Genomic DNA, 27,389 nt, shown 5'->3' on the forward strand with positions numbered 1-27,389 from the left:
GATTGGACTCTATGATCTCAGAGGTCTTTTGCAACCTAATTGGTTACGTGATTCTGTTATAATAAGTTTTCTCTATATTTCAAGTTGTTACTAATGGAAATGTACACATCCAATATGAAATCATTAGAGCATTAAATTGGCAAAGATTCTTTAGCTTAGTGTTTCTTTTTGATGCAGAATATATTAAGTGCAACATCTCTATTGAGGGGCATAAAGAACTTGTGTAGTAGTCCTATTTTCAGGATGTTTCTGTGCCTTGTTTTAAGTTAAAACAATGTCCTTCTTGTCTCTTTCTTAACTGTACTAAGAAATTATTTCATAAAAATTGTTTTCAATGGACATAGTCAAAAAGAAGAAAGAATGGGCTGTCATAAAATGACAAAAGAAAAAAAAGCAATCCTAGCTTTGAAATATTCTTGTAAGATCCACTCTGTAATGAATCTTAAACCAGAGTTGGCAAAATGTTTGTGAAACTGAACAGTAGGGAACATTTCTGCTCAGCATCTGTCAAGTGCAGGTGTGTGTGCACTCATTTTTTATAATAGACTTCTGTTCTTTAAAAATTTTGTATATTTACAATTTGTTTTATAGAACTATTCAGTGTTTGCCAGAGTTTTCTGCTGGACTGGAATTACTCAGCAGGTATGACCTTCCTGTTCTTTCTTGGTGTCTGCTTCCTACAGTTTCAGAAATAACTTCATTAGATTAAGATAATTAGAAGAAAACCAAAGTGTTGCTAATAGGTTTTTGAATATTCTGCAGTTAGGAGTGTGAGAGTGGTTACCAGATGACAACTATGTTTAAAGCTTGCCCCATACTCAAGTGCTGTCGTGCTAATGCAGCAGAGGTTCTGGAGGAAAAGCCACGTTTGAGAGATGACTTTAGTTCATGTTCTAATGCACAGATATGAAGACCAGCACTGAGTCCTAGTCTGTGGTTTCGATTTGATGTTTCATAACTTAGATATATTTGATATAATTTCCCTCTGTAACAATAGAGACAATATGCCTGTCATTGCCTTGAAAAGACAGCGTATTCCATATGTATTTAATCACATCTTTTCTGAATAACAGAAGCTATCTCCATTTTAAGTTTTCTTTATATCTTAAAAAAATCTATTCTCTTTTTTTTGGGGGGGGGGGCAGTGTATGTGTGATTACAATATTTTTATTTTTTTTTTTCCATTTTCTTAATGAAATTGGGTTCCAAGTAATGCTTAAGGCAGTGTATAGTCTTGATATTGCTGGGTCCATTTCACTTTTAATGTAAGCTAGCAAGTTAAAAAACATGAATCACTTTTTCTTTAAAAGATATTATTTCTTACTGTATATTTGTCTCGGTAGAACAGTAAATACTGAAAAGAATTGTACAGCTTTTTAAGCTGCAATTTCTGGTAGTGCCTGTAAATATAAGCACAGTAATATCTATAAAATCTTCCTCTGTAAGGGGAGCACAGTAAGAATAGTAATTTATTTTCTCTTCAGATATGAAGATGCGTGGGCTGCCCTTCACAAAGGAGCCAAAGATTGTGCAAAAGCTGGAGAGGTGAGAAAAAATAACAATGTCATACTTGAAATATTTTAAAATGTGTAAATAATTTTAAACTAAAATTTTTGGTACCAGCATACAGGGTTAACCCTGACCTCTAGGTAAGTACCCACAGAGCCTTGTTCACTCACACAGTAATGTAAACAAGAGTGTAATGCAAACATGAAATAATGTGATGCAATGTAAACAGTTGCAAAAATGATGTTGCATGTTACTGCTATAGCTCTTTAAAAGCAGTGGGGGGACTGGGAAAGTATAGAATATATTTGAGGTTGAGACATGTTGATGGTTACTATCAGGGTAGGGCTGTTGCACTGATAATGTTTGCTGCCCACTCCTAGCGGACAAAAAACGGCAAGATTTGATTGTCTGACTGAAAAGATTAGGGAAGTGTCTGCTTTCTCCTAATTTTGTTCAGTGTTTCTGCCCTGCAAGCGAAGTGACAAGTTGTGCGGTTTATTTGTGGAATAAGGGAAAGGAAACTTCCAGTAAGTGTTACCAATGCATTACTCTGCACCAGACTTTCCATTTTGAGCCACGTTTAAGGGGCAGGCAGTGTAGGCTGAGCAGGACTGAGCTGTAGGGTTCTCTGTCCTGGCTGAAACCTTCATTTTGACTGGGTGCATCCTCCGTGGCTCTTCTGTTTTATTTACGAGACTTCTGTGTATCTTTGTCCGATGGAAAAATAACTCACTGTGTATTTACGGTAATAAGGAAGATATCTTGTGTTCTTTCTCTTGCCTAATAGTATGGCCCACCTTTTCCACAAGTTCCAGTGAAAACTTCCAGTTACTGGAGATGAAAGTTCTCTCTGTCAGTTTTGCATGGTTTACTGCTCACAAGGATCTTTTGTAGATCTCTTAAATGACTTGATCACAATTTTATAATACTTGCTGCTTGTTTAGTTTGCTTTAAAAATTGTAGTTCTGAAAACGATGTAAGGTTTCATATGTACTAAACCAGTATAACCTTAATCTCACATGTTATAGCTGCTTGGGAAAATGAGAATGAAAAGCTTCCAAAAAGACTGAAATTTGCAATGAAATTCAGATATTCGCTTTTGGGACAATCATATATATATATATATTGCTTGTGGGGTTTTGTTTGTTTCTTTTTATATAAAAGTACAAAATAAAATAAAAATTGTGTAAGCACACAAGGTCGACTGTACTGTATAACACCTAAAGATCCACTTGTCCAGTATCCCATTTCTTGTACTGGCCAATAGCAGATAAACTGCTCTGCTGTCTTATTTGTAAATGTTGAATAGAGAAAGGAAAGTGACAATTTCAAGCTTTAATTGCAGCCTACAGTCTTACCATGTGAAATGGTTGATGTTAACTACCAATTCCACTTACAAAATTGTTCTAAAGGTACTGCTTTTAGACGATTGTAGTTTAAGCTGCATTGTTATCTCTGGGCTGAAATGTTTGTCTGGTGTTTGACTCCATCTCATGGTGGCTTGTTTGGGGGTTTTTTTTGTTTGCTTTACTGTTTAACTGATATAAATCCTACCTCATTCTCAAAAATAGACTTAGCTTTATTTCAGTAAGGATGTTGGTATTCTGAGGTGTTCCATTACTTGCTGGGCTTTGGAATAAGTTTTCAAAACTTTTCTAGTAAAACAGGATGTCTTTTTGACAGGGATAGGTAGCTAGAGGAATTTGGAAATGGGAGAAGTTATTCTTTTAATAGAATCAGTCTGAACTGGGTAGAATTATAAATCTGAGCACTCATTTGCTCATTGCTTAGATTTTTTCAGTTTCTGGAACTACATGCTATAAAAACTGAGGCATTCAGAATGCAGATCCAGGCACAAGCTGCAGTTGTGTGCAAGAGGAAGGATGGATAATGGAATTAAGAGCAGGAAAATGATAATTGAATCATCTCAATTATATATAAAGGAAACATTTGTTATGTAAGATCTCTTGATCTTGTTGTTTTTCATAGAATATGACCCATATAAGTACATTATACTATTATATAATAAAATGAAGATGCATTAATTCTAAAAATAAGCCAAGATGCTCATAAATACATAAATTTGCAAGTAAATTAAATACCTGTTTGTTTCAGCTGGTCGATAGTGAAGTTGTGATGCTTTCTGCACACTGGGAGAAGAAAAGAAACAGTCTGCTGGAACTACAGGATCAGCTCCAACAAATACCTGGGTTTTTAGCAGATCTGGAATGCCTCACAGCAAGCCTAGGTAAGGTTTTATAGATATAATAAGCATTCAAGTCAGTACAGAGGATTAGACTGAAGTTCAGCTGTTGTGAATATTGTGATTATAAAATTTAATTTTGCTTTCCAAATACATCCTTTCTATTATAAAACAGTAGTTCATATACTGTTGGAGATTTTTGGGTTTTTTTTAAAGATCAACAGTTGCTCTATCAGCAGTTAAAATTTTGTATGTGTTGTTATTTGGAAAATGAAATTGTGATAACTGCATATCTTGTATGAACAGCAGAAAAATACTATTCTTGAAGTCTTATGAATTTTTTAAGATTTGTAAGTAGTGTGAACACTCGTATATAAGTTGCTTCTCTGTGATTGAGTCTATGTCATTTTATGTAATAATGTTTTAACTCATCATTTGGGTGGGACAGGGGAGAAATTTCCCTGTCTAGGGACACTTTCAAGGCAGAAACCTTTGGTTTTGAGTAATTGTTGGTTCCAAGGCTGGCTTCCATAGTTTGCATTAATGTACAGGGTTAAGGTATTCTGAACTGATGCCCAGCTTTTTTTGTGGGTGAAACTAGCAATGCTACATATTAAGATTACCAAATACTTTGTATTTCTTAGACGGGTTTCAATTTTTATAACTTTACCAAATGCTAACCTGTTGATTTAATTTAAAAGATGATAAATGCTTTAGTGGACTACTTCTGGAAACCTCTCATACAAAGCAGTTGATACACTGTTCAGAATTAAATTAGGAAAAAAGTGTTCTGGCCTCTTACTCTCTGAAAATCTCCAGTATTGCTGAGTGAGCCTTGGAATGGGGATGCAGCATTTGACAAGTAGCAAGCCTGTCTTTCCACAGTAAGCCTCCTGCTGGCTCAATGGAAATCTATACAAGGTGCATGAAATTAAAGTTTCGAAAAACTGCCGTCTGCACATGATTTTAGTAGCTGAGTTCCCCAGGGACTCAGCCTGCATTCCTCTTTCTTACAGCAGCTGGGAAGGAGGCAGAAATTCCTCATGTAATTGCAGCTCTTGTTTTTTTGTGGGGTGGGCTGGACTGATGTGCTGACATCTGATGTGAAGAAAAGGAGGGTTCGTTTCTGTCTTCAAAGCCTAATTTCTCATTCTCCTATGGTCAGTGGACATGCACAAATCAACTTTTGTTCCTAGGTAGACTGGTAATAACTTTGCTATTTATTTCTGAACCAAAGAATGTATTTCATTTTTTATTACCATTTTCTTATACCACCTTATTTAATAAGGCTTTGTCATGTGTGCTAAGCCTTTAATATTGGCTTTTGAAAAAAAATTTTCTAAGGAAATATAAATTCAAATAATGATTTATTAAAATATTGGGTTTAATATCATCATGCACAAAGTGATGCAGCCCACTGGTAGACCAAAGATAAACAATATATTAAAAACCTAATGGAATTTTCTTCATAGTTCATAACAGCAAATGCTATAAATCCTGATGAATTGGGGTTACTTTCCAATTCCTAATGTAGTTTTATGAACCAGAATTAATCTCACTCTGATTGTAGAATAACTTGGAGAAGGTTTGTCTGTAGAATATTTTTGATTCTGCACAAGTAGGATTTAAGGAAGCATTAAGCGGCCTGTTTGGGGAAGCTAATGAATTTTGAAGTATACTGCTAAGATTGTGAGATGTGAACCAAATCTTCTAGCTTCACCTTGTGTGTCAGATTTCAAGTAGTTTATCTAGAGTTATTTATTAGTTCCTCTTAACGACTGAGTTTTTTGGAATTTTTTTTAATGGTGAGTTTTAGGGAGTCTATTTGAAGAGGTAGGTATAATTTATGGCAAATTCAACATCTACCCTTCTAGAAGGGATTTAACAGAAATTTACTATGATATTCTGCTCACTGTTTTTAGTTTTTCTAACTCTGAACTATCTGCTTCTTAGAAATATAAACTGTATTCAATTTTCCAAGAGATGACTATTACTCTGACTGTGAATTTTAAATATAAGTGAAACATTCTGTAAAAAAATAGGAAAATAGAATTATAAAGTGCTGTGTCCTGGGTTGTGCATTCAAGATTTAATTTGGCTAGTTTTCATCATTTGAACATAGTTCTGACTTGTAATATGATGTGTTTCTAATAAATCTATTAATGCTTTCATTTTGAAAGTAAATGGTGGACCCTGGCTGCTTTTGGTAAAAGAAATTTCGAATAATGGAAATAAACCTTTTTACTGACCTATTAATGCTGGTATGAGTCACGTACAGATTCCTCAGCTTTTGCTCTCTATTACAACACACATTTTCATCAGCAATTTTATAAAGTCCTTTAACTTAGGTGTTCATGTTATTAGTCATCCCTCACTTGAAGTAAAAAGTCTGTGTCTTCATTTGATAAATTTATTGTATTATGCAATGTCTTGTAACTGCCACTGAGAACTTTTGAAGAAAAAATTACTCTCATGTAAAAGTGAAAAGGACAGTTATTGTCCTTTCAAAGTTCGAAATTGGAATCATCACTTAAGCTGGTTTTTGTTTGAGATGTTGTAGAAAATATCTGCTTCTTGATATCTGTCATACTTGTCTTAATATGAAATATGCTTCATGTTTGAGCCTTGGCATTTTGCTCAGACATCTGTTTTGATTTCAGTAAATCAATACACACAAATCTTGATCCAAATCCAATTTTCTCTCCCCTCTCTCTTTTTTTTTTTAAGATCAAGTGTTAAGCATTAACTTGATACTGGTTTCAGAAAGGCTATTCATGTACATAAGTGACAGATCCAGCATAGGTTGAAAATACTTAGACTGGGACTGGGAATAAAATAAGGCTGGGGATATAGTCAGAGATAAAAGCCATTGCCTCCTAATCTTTAATATTTTTTTCTGAAGTATGAGTTAGGTGGATGTGAAAATCCATTAGGGCAACAGAACTTTTTGCACTGTTTAGGGGGGGTATCATTGTTTATATCCTCAGCAGAAGGTCATGCTTTATTTTCAGATTGTGTAGCAAGTTTGAAAGTTGCCATTTTCTAGCTTTGCAAAATTCAATCCAGTTTGCATTTTTAAAGAAATTAATGGCCATGCTCACTTTCTTTAAGGTGTGGGATAATTAATGACTTCTTAATGGCTTCTTCAGACATAAAGGAAATATACTAAAGCTGAACTAAAAGGTCACAGTAATTATAGTATCTCTTTCATTGAATGCAATATTTTTTTTTGGTTTTGGTAACATTGGGGCTACTTTAAGAACGTAATACCCCATATTTTGGGTATTGTTTTGCACCAAAAAAGGGGGTGTGTTTTAATGAAATATATATTTTTTTTAATTTCTTGATAAAAATGGCAAAGATTTTTCCAGTTTGAAAAGTGCAGTATACTTCCAGCAACATCTTGTATTTTAAGGTTATAGAATTTTATTTTTGTTCATTTCATCAGTTTGTAGACTACCTCTGCACCAGTACTTTTAGGAGGAAAAGGTGTAGTGAATAATAGCCCGTAGATTAGTCTCTTTCAGGAAGACATGAGTGTCTTTGGGGAAGACAAGTCATTAGTTTACTATTACCTATTTATTAATTATGGCTTATGTAGGGATTTAGATATTAGGTATTGGTCGAGTAAAAGTGAATTTAAGACTAGACAATTTATTAATCAAGATTTTTTTATAGAGCTGGTATTTGAACTTCTGATTTGTGTTTGGTTACTTAAATGACAGTTTCCTTCTAGTTTAGCATTTAGCAGCATATAACTCTTGAAAAAGAGCTGGATAAAGGCTTTGTGATGCAAAAATTTAGAATATATTTCATTAGTAGACTCCAGTTTTTAGTGATTTCTTTATGATTTTAAAATTATTTTGAAAGTTGGGAGAGCTGTGAAAACTTTTACTGAACATGAGCAACGATTTGCGGTTGGGAAAATGTCTAAAGAAAATAATAATTTATTATTAATTAAAACAGTCTTTCTATCTCGTTCTTTAAAAACTGCTGTTACTCTTCTTGCTTACATGAGTTGCATTGTCTGAAATAAAACTGTATTTATCTTTTACTGAGAAAGGGAAAATATTGGGAAGATATATGTAAAACCAGGCAATTTGAATAATACAGTCTAAAGACACCTGTGTTCAACAGGGTGTTTTTCTCTTTCATAAGCTCCAGGGCACAACACTTCAGCAGAGAGGGTTATTGTGTTAGGTAGAGATATGTATGTATAAAAGACATACGGTTTGGTGCTGTAAACTTGGAAGTGTCTGGGGATTGAATACAGAAGGAAAAGTTTCTAGTGTACTTGATATGTAGTTTCTGCGAAGAAGCTGCTTTAACTTCATGTAAATGGTATGATATTAGCTGGGTTTAAGATATTTTCTTTAAAAAAAGATGAAAATTGAGCACTAGTAGAACTGTAATTATGTAAAGTTTTTTCTTTTCTTTTTTTTTTTTTTCAGTGAATGGAGCTCTTCCTGTTTTTGTATGTCTTTCACTGCCTTTAGTAATCACTGTCCCTGAATGGCCTAGAGATAGAGAATATCTTTGATGTAATTGCTTCCATCCATTCTGTTTTCTGTTTTTTTGCCTTTTATTCAGAAAATGAATGAACTTTATAGAAATGTCTTTAATACTCCTTTGTGGTTTCTGTTGTTTCAGTGGCTGGGAGAGTGCAGGAAAGTGACACTTAAAGTTAGCGTAGGAAAAATGGAAAACTAGTATTTTCTGATATACAGCTGCGATTTAGCTTTTCTAACAACTTTTGTACTCGCACAGAACTAAAGGTAACACAGGTTTCAATTTAAAAAATTATGTGGTAAATTTAAATTAGGTAAACTAATTGAAATAAAGTGTTTTCAGGTAAAAAAATTTATTTTGTGGTTGTTGAGTTCTAAGTAAATACTTTAATACCTGCTTATCTGGTAAACTAAGAAAAACAGTGTATGATGATGGAGGATGATTCAATCTAATGTCATCTGATCAAACATTAACATACTTAGAAAAAATTAAAACTAAGAACTAAAACTTCAAATAGTGTTGTTATACCTATGGTAGTGTAAGATATATAGGCCAAACTGATATAACTGGAATGATGTGACCTAAAGAACAAGTTATTTTTTGAGCTATCTAATAAAAAGTATGATTTCTGCCAAGTGTGGTGTATTTACTCTACAGGAAAATTCTTAATCTAAAGGTAGACTGTATTCTTTAAATCTTAAAAAAATTTAAAGGAGATGTTTTTCACCTTCATAGCAATGCCAGTTTAGAGTGAGATGGTGATTGTTGCCTGACGCCTTGGTTGTGGGATTTCTTTGAGCTGAACAAGAAGTAGTAATCTTGCAGATGTTCTTTAGAACATAAGCTGGCTTTCTGGGGCATATTTGTTCTAAGTGCCATGTGAACTGTAAACTGGAAAGGAATTTCTAGATTTCATATTTTTGCTAAATAACATCTTTAAATTATGAGCTTATTATCTGTGAATATAGATAAGAGCTGATCATAGACTTATGGCTTAAGTTTCAAATTGATTAAATACGTAGTTTTGTTTGGAATCCTCTTTGTCTGCATAGTGCGTATTTCTCATTTGGATAAGAGAGAGATTAATTCACAACTGTAGCTGGTGCTATTGCAATGGAGCTAGTTTTCAGCTTTTTTTGTGAAAATTAAGTTTTCTTTCACTTCAGAAAGAAAACTTTTGAAACCAGTGTTGCAGTAAAGCAGGATTGTTGCCTCCTGAGGAGTTCATTCCTGTTCTTCAGGAGCACAGTGTTTTCTGCAATTCCCACTAGAGGCCGCTCAAATGCTAGTGCTAGGAATCAGTTGCTCTCTAGAATTCACTTCATTCTTTTTTTTTTCCTGTTCTTTGTTGTAGTCTTTTAATATTATTTCAATAGCTAATACAGCAAAGCAGGTGGGGGATGGTATCTGGAAAAAACAGGGGTTGATAGGTACCTTACTAAATTATCTTCAGCCCTGCTGTGTTTGTGAATTTTGCAAATTAAGAAGCAAGCAATCATTCTGAAAAGCAAGTTAGCATAATACAGACATTTGGATTTTAATGCACTCAAGAAAGTCCTTTTCTTAAGCAAAAAGGGACTACCAATCATAATTGCAATAAATGATATTACTCTTTGAATACATCTGGATTTTGTGAGATAAAATTGAGTATGTGGTAAACAACAGATTTCCACATCACAATATGTAGAACTGAAAACATTTTTTTTCCTCAGAATTGTACCTGCATTAATTGTCAACTGCCTATTTTTTTTTTTGCCATCTCCCTCTCCCCTCGGAGATCTGTATACAGATAAATAATTCAAGGAAATATTAGCTGATTATATAATCCGTGTTTCCCTTTCTGACTGTTGTGGAGCTTACTTGTTAGGGACTAAAAAAATCATTAAGTAATTGAAGCTGAACATATGAATATGCATCCTAGGAAATTTGTTTGAGGTCTTAACTTTTGCTTTTCTAGGGCAAACACAAGGATGGCTATAACTGAGTAATGGCCAAGAAAGTTGAAATTATGTATACTGCAAAATAGGCTCCAAGTAGAATGGTCAAACCAAAACTGAAGATTTAACTGATGCATCCAGCTTACTATTCCTTCTTTTGAGCATCCAAAACACATTAAATCACTTTTTCCTACCTTGAACTTAATAATTATTCTCTTGCTTTTTGAAGGTTGCTTCTGTCTGTTACAGGCAAAGGTGAAACACAGCCATTTGCCAAAACTCAGAGTTCCTTTACGTTTTTTGCTTTCATTCCATCATCTGTGTAGTTCTTTGCACCAACAGTCAGGTTCATATCCTGCAGCGGATCAGTGTATATGTCTCTGGACCGCAAACTCCCTTCTATTCTTTGGCTGCTATTTTGTTTGTAAAAGTGTGATTTATCTTTCCTCCTGCAATTTACCTTCCCTCTGGTTATAGGAAGAGTCCTGGGACAAGGATGAATAATAGTCCTGTAATTCACAGAGTTCCATCCCAGAGTGGCTCACTGGTTAGAGTTTGGGAAAATAGTTTTTCCACTTTGGGATCCTGAGGAGAGACATGGAGTTTAGCATTAATCACTGGCAGGGAGAGTGATCCTTTGATACAAGATTCACATGGGATAATTGAGGTCAGGAATTCTTTGGTCCCGATTTCTAGTCAAAACAGTGTGAGCTATGAGATGCTTTTGGAGGACTTTTCATAGGATTGATCTATTTTAAGTTGAGACTGAGCAACTGTGGTTAAAGAGGAGATTAAGACATTTTGCATGTTTTTAAGTGCATGTGTATGTAAAATAGTTAAATCTAGAGATTCACCTATCAGTAAAGGATCTGTCTTCAGAGACAAAAATGTGTTCTTTTATATTACCATGAGATCATGTGAAAGTTAAAATTCTCCTAGTATGCTTTACTTTTGCTTCATTTGAATAAATTAAGATCAGTACTGATTTTGGTCAGAGCTTTATACCTCACATTGGTACCATATAGGAAGGGCTAAACTGAGAGTCTACTCAAGAACTAAAATTATGAGTCCTGAATCTTCTTTTCCTGATGTACACACACAAGCCTCTGAGACTAAGATGCTGGGGCAAATAGAGTGGTTCAACATCTTACTACAAGGGAACCTCAGATAGATCTACCTTAACATGGCTCTGCTGCCACTCTTCACTGTGTGATATGGGCTGAGATTTGTTTATCTTTCTGAGCCATTTATATATGTGTAATGATTACTATGTTAATTGTGTACCTTTAAAAAATCCTATTTCTGTTCAGGTGAGTTGTCCATCTGTTGATACAATTTGATATTCATGTAAGTATTTCTTATAGCCCAGCTAGAGGCAAACTTTGAGGAAATGGAGAATCATCTGTTGTGTCTTGAGGACCTATGTGAACAGTGTGAGTTGGAAAGATACAAGTGTATGCAGACATTGCAGCTGGAAAACTACAAGAAAACAAAAAGGTAAATAAAACAATAATTATAAATTAGCATAAAATTACCCCCCATATGTAATATAATCCCTTTTTTTTCATCTTTTTAAGAAACAATAATCTTTGACAGGATGTTGCAAATCTGTAGTAGATTCACTGAATGTCTAACTCTTAGTGATAAATAAAAAGTGTGTGTATTCGGAAAATTGTGTCTACATAGTTGTTAAGATGAAGCCATGCTTATTATTTTCTGCAAACAACTGGATTAAGGGCTGTCGTTAACAAGCACTGATATATGGTTGTTTCTTTTAATCCCTTGCCCTGTTTTTTTTGATTTCTTCTTTTTCTCCCATGTACCTGTCAGATTAGGAACAGTATTTTCCTCAATCTTCCTTTCAGTTCTGTCATATCCTATCCTATAAGTACCTTTCACTCTGTATGAAAGGTATTAATCTCCTGCCATTCTTTTACTTGCAAAAATGGGGCTTTAGTTCTTGGAATCAAAGTTCAACTTAGACCAAGCAGAATGTGTGAAAATTCAGAACTTCCAAATTATGAGCTTCATGTTTACCTAAGAGATAAAGTAGCAAGAGAAAAATATTGAGCTTAAATAAACTGTTAACTGTCTTGATTTCGTTACTGACAGTGCCAAAAATAACCCAACAGAAGAAGAAAAACAGTATTATGTCCATTATATAAATGAGGAAATGAGTTGAAGCAATTTGTCAAAGACAGTGTCTGACAGCCTATGCTGGGGAGTGGTGGGTAGATGCAGATGTTGACTAACATGGGGATAACCAAGTTCCTTGATCTGTCCAGCCAGGTGACCTCCTGTTAGCCAGGGAAAGCACCTTGGCAAGTTTGATTGATGTGGTATGGTCAGAACAACTGGTTTGGTTTACAGTTCTGATAATGTGATGATCAAGGGCAGGACTGCTCCAGACAGCATTGGTCACATTGTGTACAGCTTATCTGCTTTCCTCTTTCTTGACCCTCCTTTTGCCATTCTTGTAGGTCGTCTGTTTTTGGGGGGGGGAGGGTTTGTTTTTTTGTTTTTTTTTTTAATCTCTGTTTCTTCCCAAATAATCAATTCACCCCCAATTACTTTTTTCCCTCTTGGTCTTCATTTATTATCTAGGGAATCTTAGCCTTCTATGGCATTACAGATCCAGTCACTAAGTAGTGCTGGTGTTGCAAGTTCTACATCCCAAAAAGTCTCAAAAACCTGAAAGTTCCCTCTTCGGTTTTCTGTGGAATTTGGCTGTTTCTCACCCAACTCCCCTTTAAACATCTGCGAAATCCAGTCATCCCTCATGGTGCTATTTGTAGCTTTTGTCAGCATCTTATTATGTTATCTGTCACATCTAGCTACTTCTCATGTCATGTCCTTTAGTTTTTCACATCCTGTTCAGTTAGCTTAACCTAGACCAGGGCCTTGGCAGTGGTCTGTAATTTTCCTGAAGCCTGGATTTTCCCTTTCCCAAGTCAGGGCAACACCATATTCTCTCTCCAGGAAGAGTCTCACGAGCAGTTAGTATGTCTGAATATTCACTTGTTCAAACCTACTGAAGTAATTAAATATTTAATATTAATAACTTCAAAAATATAAATATATTCTATATAAATTATATATGTGTATTTCTATAGATATGTATCTGTATAAATATCTAAATATTTAATCAAATGACACAAATTTTAAATGCGTGTAAAGCAACAGATTTGTATCTCTAAAATAATATTTCTAAAGTTTTCTGAGGGTTTTTTGTTTTCTCTGCCATCTTTGCTCCCGCTCCCCCAGCCTCTGCTTTCAACATCAAAATAAAGTGTTAAACTATTGCCTGCTCTGCTTAGCATCTAATCAGTTTTATAAATAGAATGCTAAGCAAGCTACTTAGTGTAATTATAAGCTGATTACATTTGGTCAGATCTAGACAAAACAGGAAAAATACAGGTAATTTCTGGTTGATCATTACCCCTGTATTTATTTAGGCAAGAAATTAACTGCTAGCTCATTACTAGAAGGACACTTGCTAATGTAGATACTTGAAGAACCAACAGCCAGTTAACGTGAGCGTGATTTGTTACTGTGTGTTTGGAACTCATATCCTGTCTTCCTCTCCTTGATGCTTGGGTTTTTACTGTGATACCAGCTGAAATAATCAATGAGGTGAGTTCAGGAGTCTATGCTCTTTCTTTAGCACAAGAGTTATTTTCAGGGAGTGAGTGGTTTTGTGCTTAAAAAAAAGCATTTAATGTGTTTTGACAATATAGGGATGAAAACTATGATGAATATGAACTCTAGAACCTGTGGTTATTTTAAGCATGTAATAGAAAGTAATTTTATTATGAAGTCACTGTAGAGCTTAGACTAAAAGCTTGTGTATTTTAAGTCTTTTGAAAAAATTCTATGTGAAAGGTTTAGAAAAAGGTGCTTTAGGTCAACATTAAACCTATGAAACGCAGCTTATGGTAACTATGGGAACTTATTTTCAGAAACAGGTCTCCCTGTAAAACAGAGCAACTTTATTTCACTTCAGACAGATCATTTTTTTCCCCTTTGTCATTGTGTTGAGTACGAGTTTCAAAGTAGATTCATCAATCCAAGGTGTTTTCCAACTTATATTAAAGCCTAGTGTTTGGGGGGATTAGTTGTTTCTCATGTGCTTATCTCTGGATTTTTAATATTCTCTTTTTTGTGTGTTTAAATCCATTGATCAGGGTACCAGTATTGTTATATGAAGTCTGTATTCCACTCTTGTTTTCTCTAGTTTGTCTTTCTGCAATTGTTTGCATGCATGGTAGCATTAAACCATGTTGTTTTGTTTCCTGTCTTGATCAAGCACAAGTCTTCTTCCTTTTCCTTCATTCTTCTACTGAGGATATTCTGTTTCTGGTTGCAGAAAACTCTCTGTATCCTTTCAATCCCCTGTGGCAATTCTTGCTTTCCCAAGTGCACTATTGGAAACTCACTTCTGTGTCGTTTTTTCATGTACACCTATAATGTGCACCTATAATGCAGCCCATAATGGCAGGCTTATGGTGTAAGATGAAATGTTTCTGTCCTGAAGCTCTTATTAACATTGGTATCCATTTCAGAGGGATCACAGTTTTTTTTGAAAAGTAGAAACTCCAACTGCAGCATTTTGTAGGACTACTTTGGGAATAGCAAAAAGTCCTTGTCACTGGAAATGAGTGAATAAATTTTACTGTGTGTCATTTGGCTTAAAACATAGTTGTCTGAATGTTAATTTTTTTAAGATGTCTTGTTTAAGAAGCCGTTCTTTTCAGTATTTGTCAGCTTTGAGAACTGACATAGAAGGAAAATAAATGTAGAAATCTAAAATCCAGAGTCTGAAATATACCCTGCTACTAGAGCATACTTCAAGAGATGAATGTTTAGTAATATTGCAAACCCTACTGGGACTATTATTTTTTCTTTCTGGTGAGATCTAAAGAAATGCTTTACTTGAAGAGAAAATGTGTTCTTAAAACATATATTTATTTCTAATTTTTTTATTTTAAAGGCTTATTTGTTGTCAAATAATGTGTAACCCCAAGCTTTGGTAATTAATGCAGTAGGTGAGGAGTTGGACAGATTGTCATAATTCTTGTAAGGTGCCATCATTGCCATGCCAGGACAGTGCTTTAATGCTTCAGGGGAGAAGAATGTTTGATTTACTTTCTCATTCAGAAGGGTATAAAATTTATGGCACATTAGAGATGTGTGTGAGAAAATGTCTTAGTTACTGTTGTTTTCTTCTATAGATTTTATCCCTCTTTTTAAATAAAGGTTGTTGGACTGAGATATGATGCCTTGTCTTAGACCTAACCAAAATAAATTTGAAAAATAAATACAAAAAAACTTGTTCAGACAAGTTAGACTGCTCTGCTTCCTGAAAAAGTTCCTTCTAACTTGGGACAATTAATGGTTATTTGCTCACTAACACACCAAAATAATTTGGAGGGGTTTTTTTTGGTTTTTTTTAAGAGGGGGTTTTTGCTTTCAGATATTATCTTTACCTCTGTACCTCTGCACAAAGCTATCTTCTGACATTAAATGTACTGTGAATTATTTCTAAGACCCCAGCTGCATGTTTCATAGTTCTCATGAAAATTTTCATCCAAGTAAGGTTTCATGCCGTATTCTTTTTGATCAGTCTTGTACTGGTATAGATTTTCAACTACAATATCTCTGTGTACCTTGGTACCTAAATAATAATTTTTGCAAGGTTGGGTGCAGAACTTTCATTATCTTCAGGACAGTTAGTTGTGCATTGGATGACTGGCTTTGAGTTATCATTAGGCGTGCTATAAGTTTCTGTGCTCGAAGCAGAGTTCACATTGCAGAGATCTTTTCCATTCTGCTGTTCATGAGTTTGCATACAGCACAACCAGTAGCAAGTGTTTTCATGGTGATAACTGGCTGTATTAATTTTATATCCATCAGTTGTTGCATTTATTTAGGCAGACACATGGAATGAGAATTCTTATTGATCCTGAAGAGACAGGCTTGCACAAGCTTTAGAAAACTTTCCTGGATAATTTTGCTCCCTTTCAGTAGTTTTAGGGCCATGAACTTTCTTTTGCTTGCAAGAACTCTTGCATTACAGTATTCTGCATACATCAAATCCAAAGGAGTATGCTGTTTCATTATATAGTGAAATTTACTCCCATCAGTGCTTCAAGTATTTGAAAACATTGGCCAAGACTGAACACGTAGCAGATTTGAAGATTGTAGGGATTTTGTCAGTTTTTTAATCTTATTTGCAAAGTGTGAATGTACAGTATAATTTCTGTCGCTTTGAAGTTATTTTAATTTTGCCCTTCTTCTTTGTTGGTCTTTTTTTGATGCAGAGAGACAATGACATTGTTGCAAAGAGATTTGATGCATAACTTCTCTTTACAGTTTTCTTTTCTTTTGAATAGGAAAGAATATAAAAGATTTTTCTTCGGCTTTTGTGACCTGTGATTAAAGACTGAATGTTTGTGTTGGATCCTCTGTATCTTACAGCACCTTTTAATAATGTTATCTAGAAACAGTTAAAACATTATGTCAGTCCTGCATAATTTATCTCTACCTTTATGTAGTGCTTGTTAGTGAGCATAATCTGCAAATCCTGTCAAGCTGTTAATACCAGGCATTCTTTGTCCAGACTTACTGTACCAATAATAGGAACAGATGGTTTAGGACTGCCTTAATCATCATTTTATACCCTCCCTCACCTCAAAACTGCATTATTTACGTAAGTAATTAATTAATTGTGGCTAGAGGCAGAAGAACAGGGCGTAGGTGCTTGTCATTACCACACTAAAATTCATCCTCTGCTTTTAAGCACGGTGTTGTGCCTCCTGATAAATTCTTCCTTTGCTAAGAATTATTTCCTGAGATCTTTAATAATTCCTTTCCACTTACATCAAGAAACAATTTGTTTAAAAATTGTTAAAAAATATATTAAATGCAGTTATTGACTACACTTCTGTGAGGGAGATTTTAAATTCCCATATCAAAGGGATGTGTTGAGGATGTCTGAAGAGGTACAAGTTGTAACTTCTTTCTGGAACAGTTGCATTTGTGCTGCATGGAATCACATCCAGCATTTTAAGTAAAGAGTGCATATGGGGTTACAGGCTCTTTTTAGTTATTTGTTTTTGTGGACTTGTGTTGTATGATATGTCACTTAGTGAATAAAGCTTGGCCAGTTTTTAAATACTGTAATTTTTCTCCTTTTTAATGCTTGGAAATTGATGGACAATTTAAGAGGTGGTCTGCATTTTCTTGTGTGGATGTTTACCAAAAACAGGTTTTCAGGAGCCCTTTTTCTTTCTAGGAAAGATAGGTGGAGTTGACAGCAGAGGTAACTTTTGATGGTAGAATTGTTTGTACCTTCTCTTAAACTTCAGCTTCCCCTACATTCTTTGTAGTTTCTCAAATTTTTTTGGAGCTTGTAGTTGTTTATAGTTTGTCCCAGATTTCTTTTCTCAAATTTCAGCTTAAACTTTGATTCCTAAAATTTTGGTTGTATGATAAAAATAAATGAATTGTGTTGATACATTTATCTTCTAGTGATCCAGTGACATTGCATACTAAAACATTAAAAAAATTAAATTTAAAAACTGTCCTTTTTTTTTGGATAGCAAGAGGATGAAAGCAAAAACATAAAAACTGGGTCCTGTGCAAAATCTTAGATCTGAAGGTATAAGCTTTTAGAGGGAACTAAGCATTAATTCCACATTTCAGATTCCAGTTTGGAGTGGTTCCAATGCTGGATGGCCTGTATCAGCCTCTTAGCAGAGGATGAAACTTGCATTTAATGATTTCACTTCTACCATTTTCTTCTGGTTTTAATAACATCTCCCTCATTTTTACTGTTCTTTTGAATGATAGTGCCTGAAAGATGACTCCCAATGTTCTTCGTCAATATAAATATTTGTTTCTTTTTTCATGAAACATCCAAAGAAAAATGCTTTCAATCTACCCTGAAACTGCTGAGTATATTAGAGTACTATTTGGTTTTAGTTGTATTTATTAGCTTGCTTGCCAGCTGCTAATGGTTGCAATTTCTGTTACTATAATTTGCTTCAATCCATCTTCTGGATTGAAGTTGATGTGGAAGTTTTGCTGGAAGACCTGGAAAGACTTCAGCTACATTTGTATCTGTGCAGGGCCAGGAGTTGGACTTCATGCTTGTGGGTCCCTTCCAGCTCAGCATATTCTGAATTCTGTGATTCTGTATCTGCATGAATATGGAAGCAAAACAATCTCCACTGCAACATCATTTGAAGTGTTAGTTATTGTTCTTTTTTAATGGATAAAATTTCACAATTGATGGTGAAGAATCCTGACCTGTCTTCAGTGTTTCTTCAGATTAATAGAAACCTTTGCCTGCTGCTTAATTCCAACAGTCTTTTAGTTTTTATTGATTTTTCAATACTTAAAGGCTTTCCATTACTTCAATCTCAAATGTATTTCAAAGTAGTAGTTGACCTCAATATCTGAAAAGGGTGCTTGAGGAATCTTGTGTGGAAGGAAAACAGTTTTGTATCATTGTCACGAGTGCTAATACTAAGTACAAAAACCCCAGTACTTGAATTATTTCTGTGTACCATGCAAGTGACATAAGTTTTGAGTTCTGAGGTTTTTGACTTCTACCTCTGCTGACATCCAGAGGAAAGTCCCAGAGGAAAGATCTCATGGCTTTTTAGCTTACTAAAGCTTGAGTCAGGCAATGAAAGGAACTTATTTTTCTTTGTTGTATCATTTTGAAGGCTTAACTGTACCAGACAAGCAGGTGAAATGCAGCATTTCTCATGTTTTATTTTGGATCTTGTTAGGTGCCATAAATATTTTTCAATTAATTTGTACACGAGCATCTATACTTTCTTTAAATGTATTTTTTTGTAAATAGTATTTACAACTCAACATTTATTAACATGTTTTATTGCAAAATCTTTCAAATTTAGTCCTCAATTTTTACCATTCATATTGAGATTGTCTTTTGTTTATGTATGAGTCTAGTAGTTAGAATTTATTGACTGTTACTTTTAGAGGCAGTGTTATAAAATTGTTCCTGACATTCATTTATGACTTTGTTGCTTTCTTATCTGCCTACTCTCTTCTTGAATATAAAATACAAAACTGTCAATTCTGGCTGCTGGCATCTGTGTAAAGAATGTGGTGTTTCTGTGGTCTTCTAGGTATTTAACTGAAAACTCTGATGTTTTGTTACATTTAGGAAATTGATCTTAGTGTTACAGCAAGATACAGTTGAACCTGAGAATGTGTTCTTACTTTTGTTGAACAAACTAAATTCCCATTGATTTCAGTAACTAAAAGCAGGATGGTTTTGCCTCTTCTCCTCCCATGTTCTTCTTGCTGGATTTATTTTTGTACATCAATGATAACCAGTATAGCCTTCCTAGTGTCCATTTCTTCTGCTCAGGATGAGCAAAGTTGTTCCAACACTTCAATGAAAAGCCTGAGGGGAATGGGAGGGTAACTGCAAATTTGTATTTCCCTTCTAACTTTTCTAACTTGTCATGCCAATTGCTCTGTGGGACTAGTTATATACTGGAAACAGTTTGTTTTACCTGTTGTCTCCAAAATTATATTTTCTCACCACAAACCCTGAATCTCAACTTTTTTATAAATGAAGAAGTTGAGACCACTGTCAGCATGATCATCAGAAGATTCCAGGTAACTTAAAAACTGGTAACTGAGTTTGAGGGGTATAGAATTTCACAGAGTATATGTGCTCCCCTCCCCCCTTTATTTTATGAAAACAAGCAACTGGAAAGGCAGAAGATTAAAATTATTGCCTATGTGTAGCCATAGGGTTTTCATGGACAAAACTTCAGTGTCAGTGGAGCCTGTATGGCCTCTTGCCTCACGGGAAAGAAGCTGGCATTCATAAATTGCACTGCATACAGAGCAAGATTACTTTTGAAGTGCCTTCATGCCTTTATAGTCTGATTATTTTAGATTTTAGCTAGTTATTTTAGCCTTTTTTCTTGTTCAGAGATACTGAATTTAATCTTTCAATGACAAGAACTACTTAAATTATAATGTAACTATTAATTCAATCCTTTCTTCTCAAAGCTTACTGTTAACTGTAAAAAAGTAAAACGTATTCTTATTTGTGTAACTATCCGGATTTGTTGTCACTAACCTAAAATTTAGTAGCTGAAGTAAAAGAGCATATAGTCAGATGCCAAGTAGTAGGTTGTATTGATCAGTGTTAGACTCAGCATGGGAACTCCTTTAATCCCGGACAGATGCTGAGAAGCCCACACTGGTCTTCAAGAGTCTTCATGTGTAGCCAGGCCAGGGGCAAGGCAGGCGTGTGTCTTTTTTCTAATAATAATGCAAAGAATTGTCTCATCCGTCTCTGAAGTGCATGTTTTGTTTTTTTTTTATGAGAACTCTGTAAAATCCAGGAACATTTCTCTATTGAAAGTTTTCAGTTGCCTTAATCTAGTTGGCCAGTGGGGTAGAGGGAAAAACTAGCCTTTTACTGTCGAAAAAATGTATAGGGTAATGCACCTGTGAGCTGAAGCAGTTGACAGAAATCTTCTGTTGTGATGATTCATTGTTCTGCAGTTTTGTCTTCTAGTACAATGTTGTTAGTAAGCTATCCATCAAAGGCTGAGCTCTGCTGATGTAACTCTTGTATGAAGCTGATGTGAAAAATTATCTCAAAGAATGAACAATTTAAAGAGCAGCAAATACAAAAAATAATGTGCAGTATATAGCATCAAAGCTGGTGATTTAATGTGGCAAGATCTAAAATACTGAGACAGGAGTCCTAGCTAATCATCCAGGCTACTTCCAAAGCAAGTTTTCCCTCCTGCTTGCCTTTTAACCTCACTTTGAAGGTGACTTTTCCAAAACTGTTTTCAGTTTAATCTTTTTCGTTTTAATTACTCAGACTAACTGCTGTTTCTTTACATTGTCTGTGTTCCAAATATGTAGTTTGCTTCTTAATGTGTTTGATGTATTCTGCAAATGATTTTTTGTCTCTAGACTCTTAGAGAAGACATAGAAGGTATCTTCTTTCTGACAGTTTATCAATAAATAAAAAAAATTATTTACTTATAATGGGGAGAAGGATAATACTTTGTAATACATTTTTTCTGTACATCTGTCTAGAACTTCTTACACATCTGGAAAATGTACTGATATACTATTAAGCCATTTGTTTTTCCAATGTCATTATGAGTCATAGTTTCCTTTGCACTTTTGAGTTTAGTGTCATGTTCTTACCCAAGGTGATGATAAATAAGATTTTAGGATTAAAATTTTAAAACTTCAAGCTTTGGGTAACTCGACTTAAAATATTTTTAAAAAAAATCCTCCATGTTGCCGATGCAGAATATATTTTCAAAAAGCATGTATTTTAGTATATATTTCTAAATGTATGTTTTATTAAAAGTGTTATGAGAAACCGCAAGATGTGATTGATTCAATTCATGCTGCCTAAAATATAGACTCATCAGTCTTTGGGTCTGAATTGGTATGAGGATACTAGGAAACGCAGATCCTTAAATTTCAAATCTGCGTTTTTACTGCATACTAATCATAGATATTTTAAATTTTTCAGGGGTATGTGTTGGAAAAAAAAAATTGCCAGATATTCATTTCCAACTTTCTTAACGAATGGCAATTATGTATATGGATATAGGGACAGCATCTTAATGCATCAACTCTAAAAATATTGATGGATTTTGAAAAGGAAAGTTCTGGGGGTTTAGGCAAAATCAGTGACTGTCACTTGGTTACTGTGCTACCGTCTTGTTTGCTAGCCTATTTGAACACAATGACAGTAATTGTTTTGTCTTCCCTTTTGTAGACAAGTGACATAAGACCTCCTGATTTTAAGTGCAAGTAGTGTAGTTTTTTTCCCCTCTTACTTTCACAAGATGTTTCCTCAGTATGGTTTGGTTTCAGTCTGTGGAAAACAACCATTTCCTATGATTGTTGTTTTCTCAACTACTATGCCATTACTAAAAAATAAGGAATGCAACTTGTGAGAACATATAGGAATTTTGTAATTGGAGTATACAGGGTAGGAAAAATTCATTAGGTAATGAATTCACAATGTTAATTGTGAATTCATGTTAATTCGTTCAATGTTATTTCACCTGCAAATCACTAAGTATTGTGAAGTAGGTTTTCTTTTTCTGGTAAAAAAAAGGAAAAACTAGCTTGGGAAAGGGATGCAGGAGAAGCAGGAAAGGAAATAGATACTCACAGGAAGTTGCAACTAATAGTCTTCTCTACAGTGAATCACACTAACTTATTTCCTGGTAGAACATGCATTCTCTCAAAAACCTGTATTTAACATTTGCTGACAAAAGTGGGATGTTCACTGAAAATGTGGAGGTAAATGCATTCTCTTATTTCTTTTAGAATACTTTGTCCTGCTTAGAAAATAAATTGTTTCAGGTTTGAAACAGTTTTGTCTGTTCTTGATGCAAGAATAAATGCAGAATTGCATCATCTGTTAGGGAAGAGAAGTTATGGTGTAGCATATGTATTGTCAAATAGTGTCTCTGGTAGGTGACTCAGTAATAATTGAAGCACGCTTTGGTCTTTGGATAGTGAATAGAATCATTTATCAGAGCAACTGTTAGTTCAGTCTTTTTCTTTAATTTATTTTTCTTACAGTCACTTTTGCTTCCAAATTCAGAATTTAACTAGACATTCTGCAAGGCACAGACTGAAAAGGTGTTTGATGTAAATTAGTGTTTTTTAAGGGAAAGACCAGCATTCTGCCTTAGCTAAGCTATTATGTTGATTCTTCTTCAGCCTCTAGATTCATGATAAATCCTTTTAGCTATGGCAAATGGAGCATTTTGCAATTTCTTGAAAGTAAGAGAAAATATTTCTCTTAGTTTTACAGCTTTTGCATTCACAATTGCATAACTACTAAAAGTAGTATGAAGGCAAAAAAGATACTGTTATTGTTGACTTCATTTTTTAGCTTTCTGGTATGTGAGTACTGTAGGTTATCTGTCATATTCTGTACTTTAAAATCCTCTCCTCTGAGGAATATCACTGTATGTCTCTATTGCCTTTAAAGTGTGTTGTAACTGAGTGAGTGATATTGTCAGATTTTTCTCCTTCAGTGTTGCCAAAATGTTTTTGAATAGCATTGATGAAAATGGGACACTAATCATTATTCACTGTGCTTTAAATTGGCAAAGCTCTGCTAAGCAAAGGATGTTTTAATACCTAAAGCCTTGAAAAGACTATGTTATTTTTGAAGCAGTGTATCTAGAAATTATGTGGCTAGATATAAATGTGCAATATTTCTATAATTGTGCATGCTTTTAATAGGTGGTAGCCTAATTTCTGAACAGGTTTATTTTATTTGCTTTAGATAAACTCATGTAGTAATAGAACCCTTATATGTAATGATAATCAAATTCTTTGGGTTTCATCTTTTAATGAGTATTAAAGATTGTAAAATAAATTCTGTAGTAGTTCTAATTTTTTTATTACTATTATTCTGCTCTTCTCCAACAGGAAGGAACTGGAGACCTTCAAAGGTAAATTCTATTTTTATTTTCTACTTCAATGTTTGCAATTAATTACAGTAATTCTTGTATTAAGTGAAACTAGTAAGGAACTGTTGCACTTCTACATCTTACAGTGTTAATTTTATGTGAACCCAACAGGCTGTTTATTTTTCAGTTTATCTGTTCTTGCTGCTGTTTTCTTTGGAAGAGTCATAAGTGTAGGAAGAACACAGATAGTTTGTTGCCTTATCTAGGTTTCAGAGATTGTCTGCCTAATTCAAGCCTTTCCTATGGTGTTCAATTTTGGAAGCTAAGGGCCTTGTCTTCGACTAGTTGATGTCTTTTCTAGCATGAATATATTTTTGACACATGCCACAGCCTGTTACTTTTTTGATTTTTATCTGGCTATTTCTAAGGCATTTTCACAGTATTATGTTATCAGACAAATATAATTTTTGTAGTTCAACATGATGATATATACAAATATTTGTCCAAAATATGATGTAATCGCTGGCAACTGTCATGTATTATTGCTTTATCTGTGGTACATAGATGGAACGTATTACCATTTGCAGTAAATCTTAAATTCAGGTTTACTCTACCTACTAATGTTAACGTTTGATCAGCTTGAGAATTGCCCTCATCTTTTACTTTGGTAGGATGTGACTAGCTTTGTGACTAATCTTTATGTGAATGAAGTCAGGTACATATGTCAATTAGTTGCCTTTTGAAATTGAAAGGAGTGGAAATTTCTTTCAGCTACATCTTTGCCTTTTCAGTTCATTACTATCTCATCTTTGTGATGCTAAAAAAGGAAAATAATAAAGCTACATTAACAGATAAGCAACACAGATTATAAAAAATGTCACTTTATCTATAGCTTACTATAAACAATGCTTTTCTTGATTGATTTGACAACTTTCAACACAGACTGGCTCAATGTAAAACCAAAGATAATGCGAAGCTCATTCTGTTCCAAAGCAAGACAACTACTTTGTAGTACCTGATGCTTGTGAGAATAGTGAATCCTGGGTTTTTTGTTTGTATTGATTAGGTGTTCTAAGTGATATTTTTTTTTTCTTTTGAAGCCAGGAGAACAGTTTCCAATGTTATTTGTCTCTTGGATTCTTGTTATTTTAGTAGAGATTTTTACTTATTTGACAGTAAGTATTTTACAAAGATAATTCTTTTGATGGAAGAGGAAGGTGTTAGTTATGTGCCGACCTTGAAATTTATACCAAACTAAGGAGCTGGTTCTATAATGGATACAGAACCATACTGATTTCCAATACTATTGTGAAAGACTTGTCTTGGTAGCCAAGGGAAGGCTAGAAAAGCACAGACAGAGTGACAGATGTTTGAAAAGGGGTATTAAACACCTGTCAGCCTATTTTCTGTAGATTTTTGTACAATGGACAAGCTTGTACCTGACAGAAGAGAGAGGAGTAATAGATAAGAAAATTTGAAGAATGGTCTTGTCGAGCAAGTCTATTTTAAATCTTCTTGTTTTCATCTTATAGAAAGAATTTAAACAATAGATTCGGTGTTTTGACTTTGGCAACAACTTTCACTGTCTTGCCTGACATTTCCCACAAAATTGAGATTAAACTACTAAAAACCAGGTGCGTGGTTGATTGAACATGCATACTTGCAGGAGATGTTTTTGTGTTTCTGGCTTACTAAGTTGTTCCTTCTCAGATCTGATGCTACTTGGAATTTTTGTTAACCTGGATTGAACTAGAAGTGTTCATTAGATTGTTTTCAGTCGGTTTTTTTTGGCCTTTTGGACCTTACATCAGTGTCTGAGTATCTAGCATCAGCTCATTGGAAACAGAAAGAGTAGGAGATTCTTAATCATGAAGGATTCATGATTACATAGTGACAGATGTTTGGGTTCTACAGCAGCTTTGCCTAATCTAACTGGTGGCTCCTTCTTGTGTTTTCTGTTTTGAGCTTGGGCACTTGATTTGCTTTAGTTTTGGTTGATAAAGCACGCTAGAATAACTTGGTATATGTCTGTAGAAGTCCTGTCACAGACGAAGGAAAAGGCAGCAGCAAGGTCAGGCAGTGTGTCTAAGTTTAAAATTTAACACAGTAATCTAAAAAGCAAAAGCTTCTGGGGGTATATTACCTAACTCATTTGAAGGTTGTGGTGAGGAAGTATTAGTGCCATTATATGAAGCTTTTATGGTGAGAACTTATCTTGCTCATAACTCTGGTTTGTTATATGCAGGAAAAGTTGGTTCCAACTGAAATATGTGAAGTAGTTGAGTAGATGGTTCTTTACATTTTTATATTGCAAGTATAGACTACATCCTTAACTCATTTATATTTGCACAACTGTCCACAGTGTTATGTTCATCAACATTCCATTCATTAAATACCCAGCTAGGGGTCTAGGAAAGAAGAACTCTTTAAAATACCTTTATATACACTTGCGTCTTTCAATGCATGTGCACTTGGAAGCACTGTACATTAAATTATGTTCTAATGGAAAAAAACAGAAATGCCATTTTTTATAATAGTAACTTGTTATTTGGAAATCTGAATACCATATGCTGAAAAGTAATGGCATCCATATTAAGGGTGGTAAATGTCTTGCATAAAAATATATTTCATAAAGATACAAGTTCATTCTATCTGAATATGCAGAAATTAAAATACCACAAAAACATTCCTTAAATATGTTTGCTCTAGAGGTTAAAAGAGGGTTCTATGCACACTTTTCAGTGTCCAGATATAACTCTCACATCCACCAGTGCTGAGTTCTTATGCCTTGCTCAGGGTAGAAAGTGAGTTTTACTGGAATGAAGAAATTGAACGGTCTAGTCTAAGGTTCAAAATAGCACAGCACTAAAAACTTGAATTCAATGATACATCCCATCAATTACACAATGAATACAGAAAAAATGCTAATTAGATGTTGCGACTGACAGTGAGAATACAGATCTGACTTGCAAGACAGGTGGGTAGCTTCACAGGCCTCTCAGATCTGTTTTAAAATTTTATTTCCCTGGAGTTTTGTGTATGTATAAATATAAATAGCTATAGATACAGAGGTGTAGTCTGTAAACTTGTGAAATCTTCAAATGTCTGTAACCTTATAAACATTTTCATTGCCTTGTATATGCCTAGTATTTACTTATCTTAATATTGAAATAAAATCACCTTTTGCATAACCAAGAAACAGAATTGTTTCTGGTTTCATTTAGAACTTCCCACTCTGTGTGCTAAGGTACAAAGTGGTAATTCATTGACCTTATGAGTATATTCTTTGGGGATACCAGGCATCATCAAGAAAGGACTCTAACAAAGAATGTATATACCTGTTTGCAACATTGAAAAGTATTGGGAATCCTCTAACACGTGTTGGTGTTACTACCTTTAAGGAGCATGAAATAAGTATGTAATACTATTCTAAGAAATTATTATTTTTGTATTTGTCAGTGGAGATATTCTTTTAGAATTTGTTCGTGTCATTTTCACATTGGTATTGTAGATACCAGTTGTCTTTCATTGTGAGAAGTCAATTTTACTTTTCTTCCTCTTGCTTTAAGACTTATTTTTTGCAGACATTCTCCTTTGTTGTTTGCTGTACCCCCATTATATAGGAGCAGGACAGACCTCTCCAGTCACCTTTCTTTCAACTGCAGTGGTTTTCTGTTACAATGTAATTGCAATTGATTATTACTTAGTAATCTGTGATGCTGAGAAAGTGAAGGTTATAGGTTTTCCTTTCTTCTGTTT

The 27,389-nt window shown here is 34.4% G+C and overlaps 1 protein-coding gene across 2 annotated transcripts in view; it reads left to right on the plus strand.

Moving 5' to 3' along the window:
• The window catches only part of DTNBP1 (dystrobrevin binding protein 1), a 69,009-nt gene that overhangs the window by 5,761 nt on the left and 35,859 nt on the right, over positions 1–27,389 (plus strand). Inside the window, exons 3-7 of one of the 2 annotated variants that reach the window (XM_017808497.1) lie at positions 592–642; positions 1,485–1,545; positions 3,625–3,757; positions 11,523–11,655; positions 23,650–23,672. In XM_017808497.1, the coding sequence (XP_017663986.1) occupies positions 592–642; positions 1,485–1,545; positions 3,625–3,757; positions 11,523–11,655; positions 23,650–23,672 (401 nt within the window). The remainder of the gene's footprint in view (positions 1–591; positions 643–1,484; positions 1,546–3,624; positions 3,758–11,522; positions 11,656–23,649; positions 23,673–27,389) is intronic. The other variant, XM_017808498.1, reaches the window with a different exon arrangement.

This window comes from Lepidothrix coronata, unplaced genomic scaffold (genome assembly GCF_001604755.1).
Source record: "Lepidothrix coronata isolate B3197 unplaced genomic scaffold, Lepidothrix_coronata-1.0 Scaffold23, whole genome shotgun sequence".
In the NCBI taxonomy this organism is placed as follows: Eukaryota; Metazoa; Chordata; class Aves; order Passeriformes; family Pipridae; genus Lepidothrix; species Lepidothrix coronata.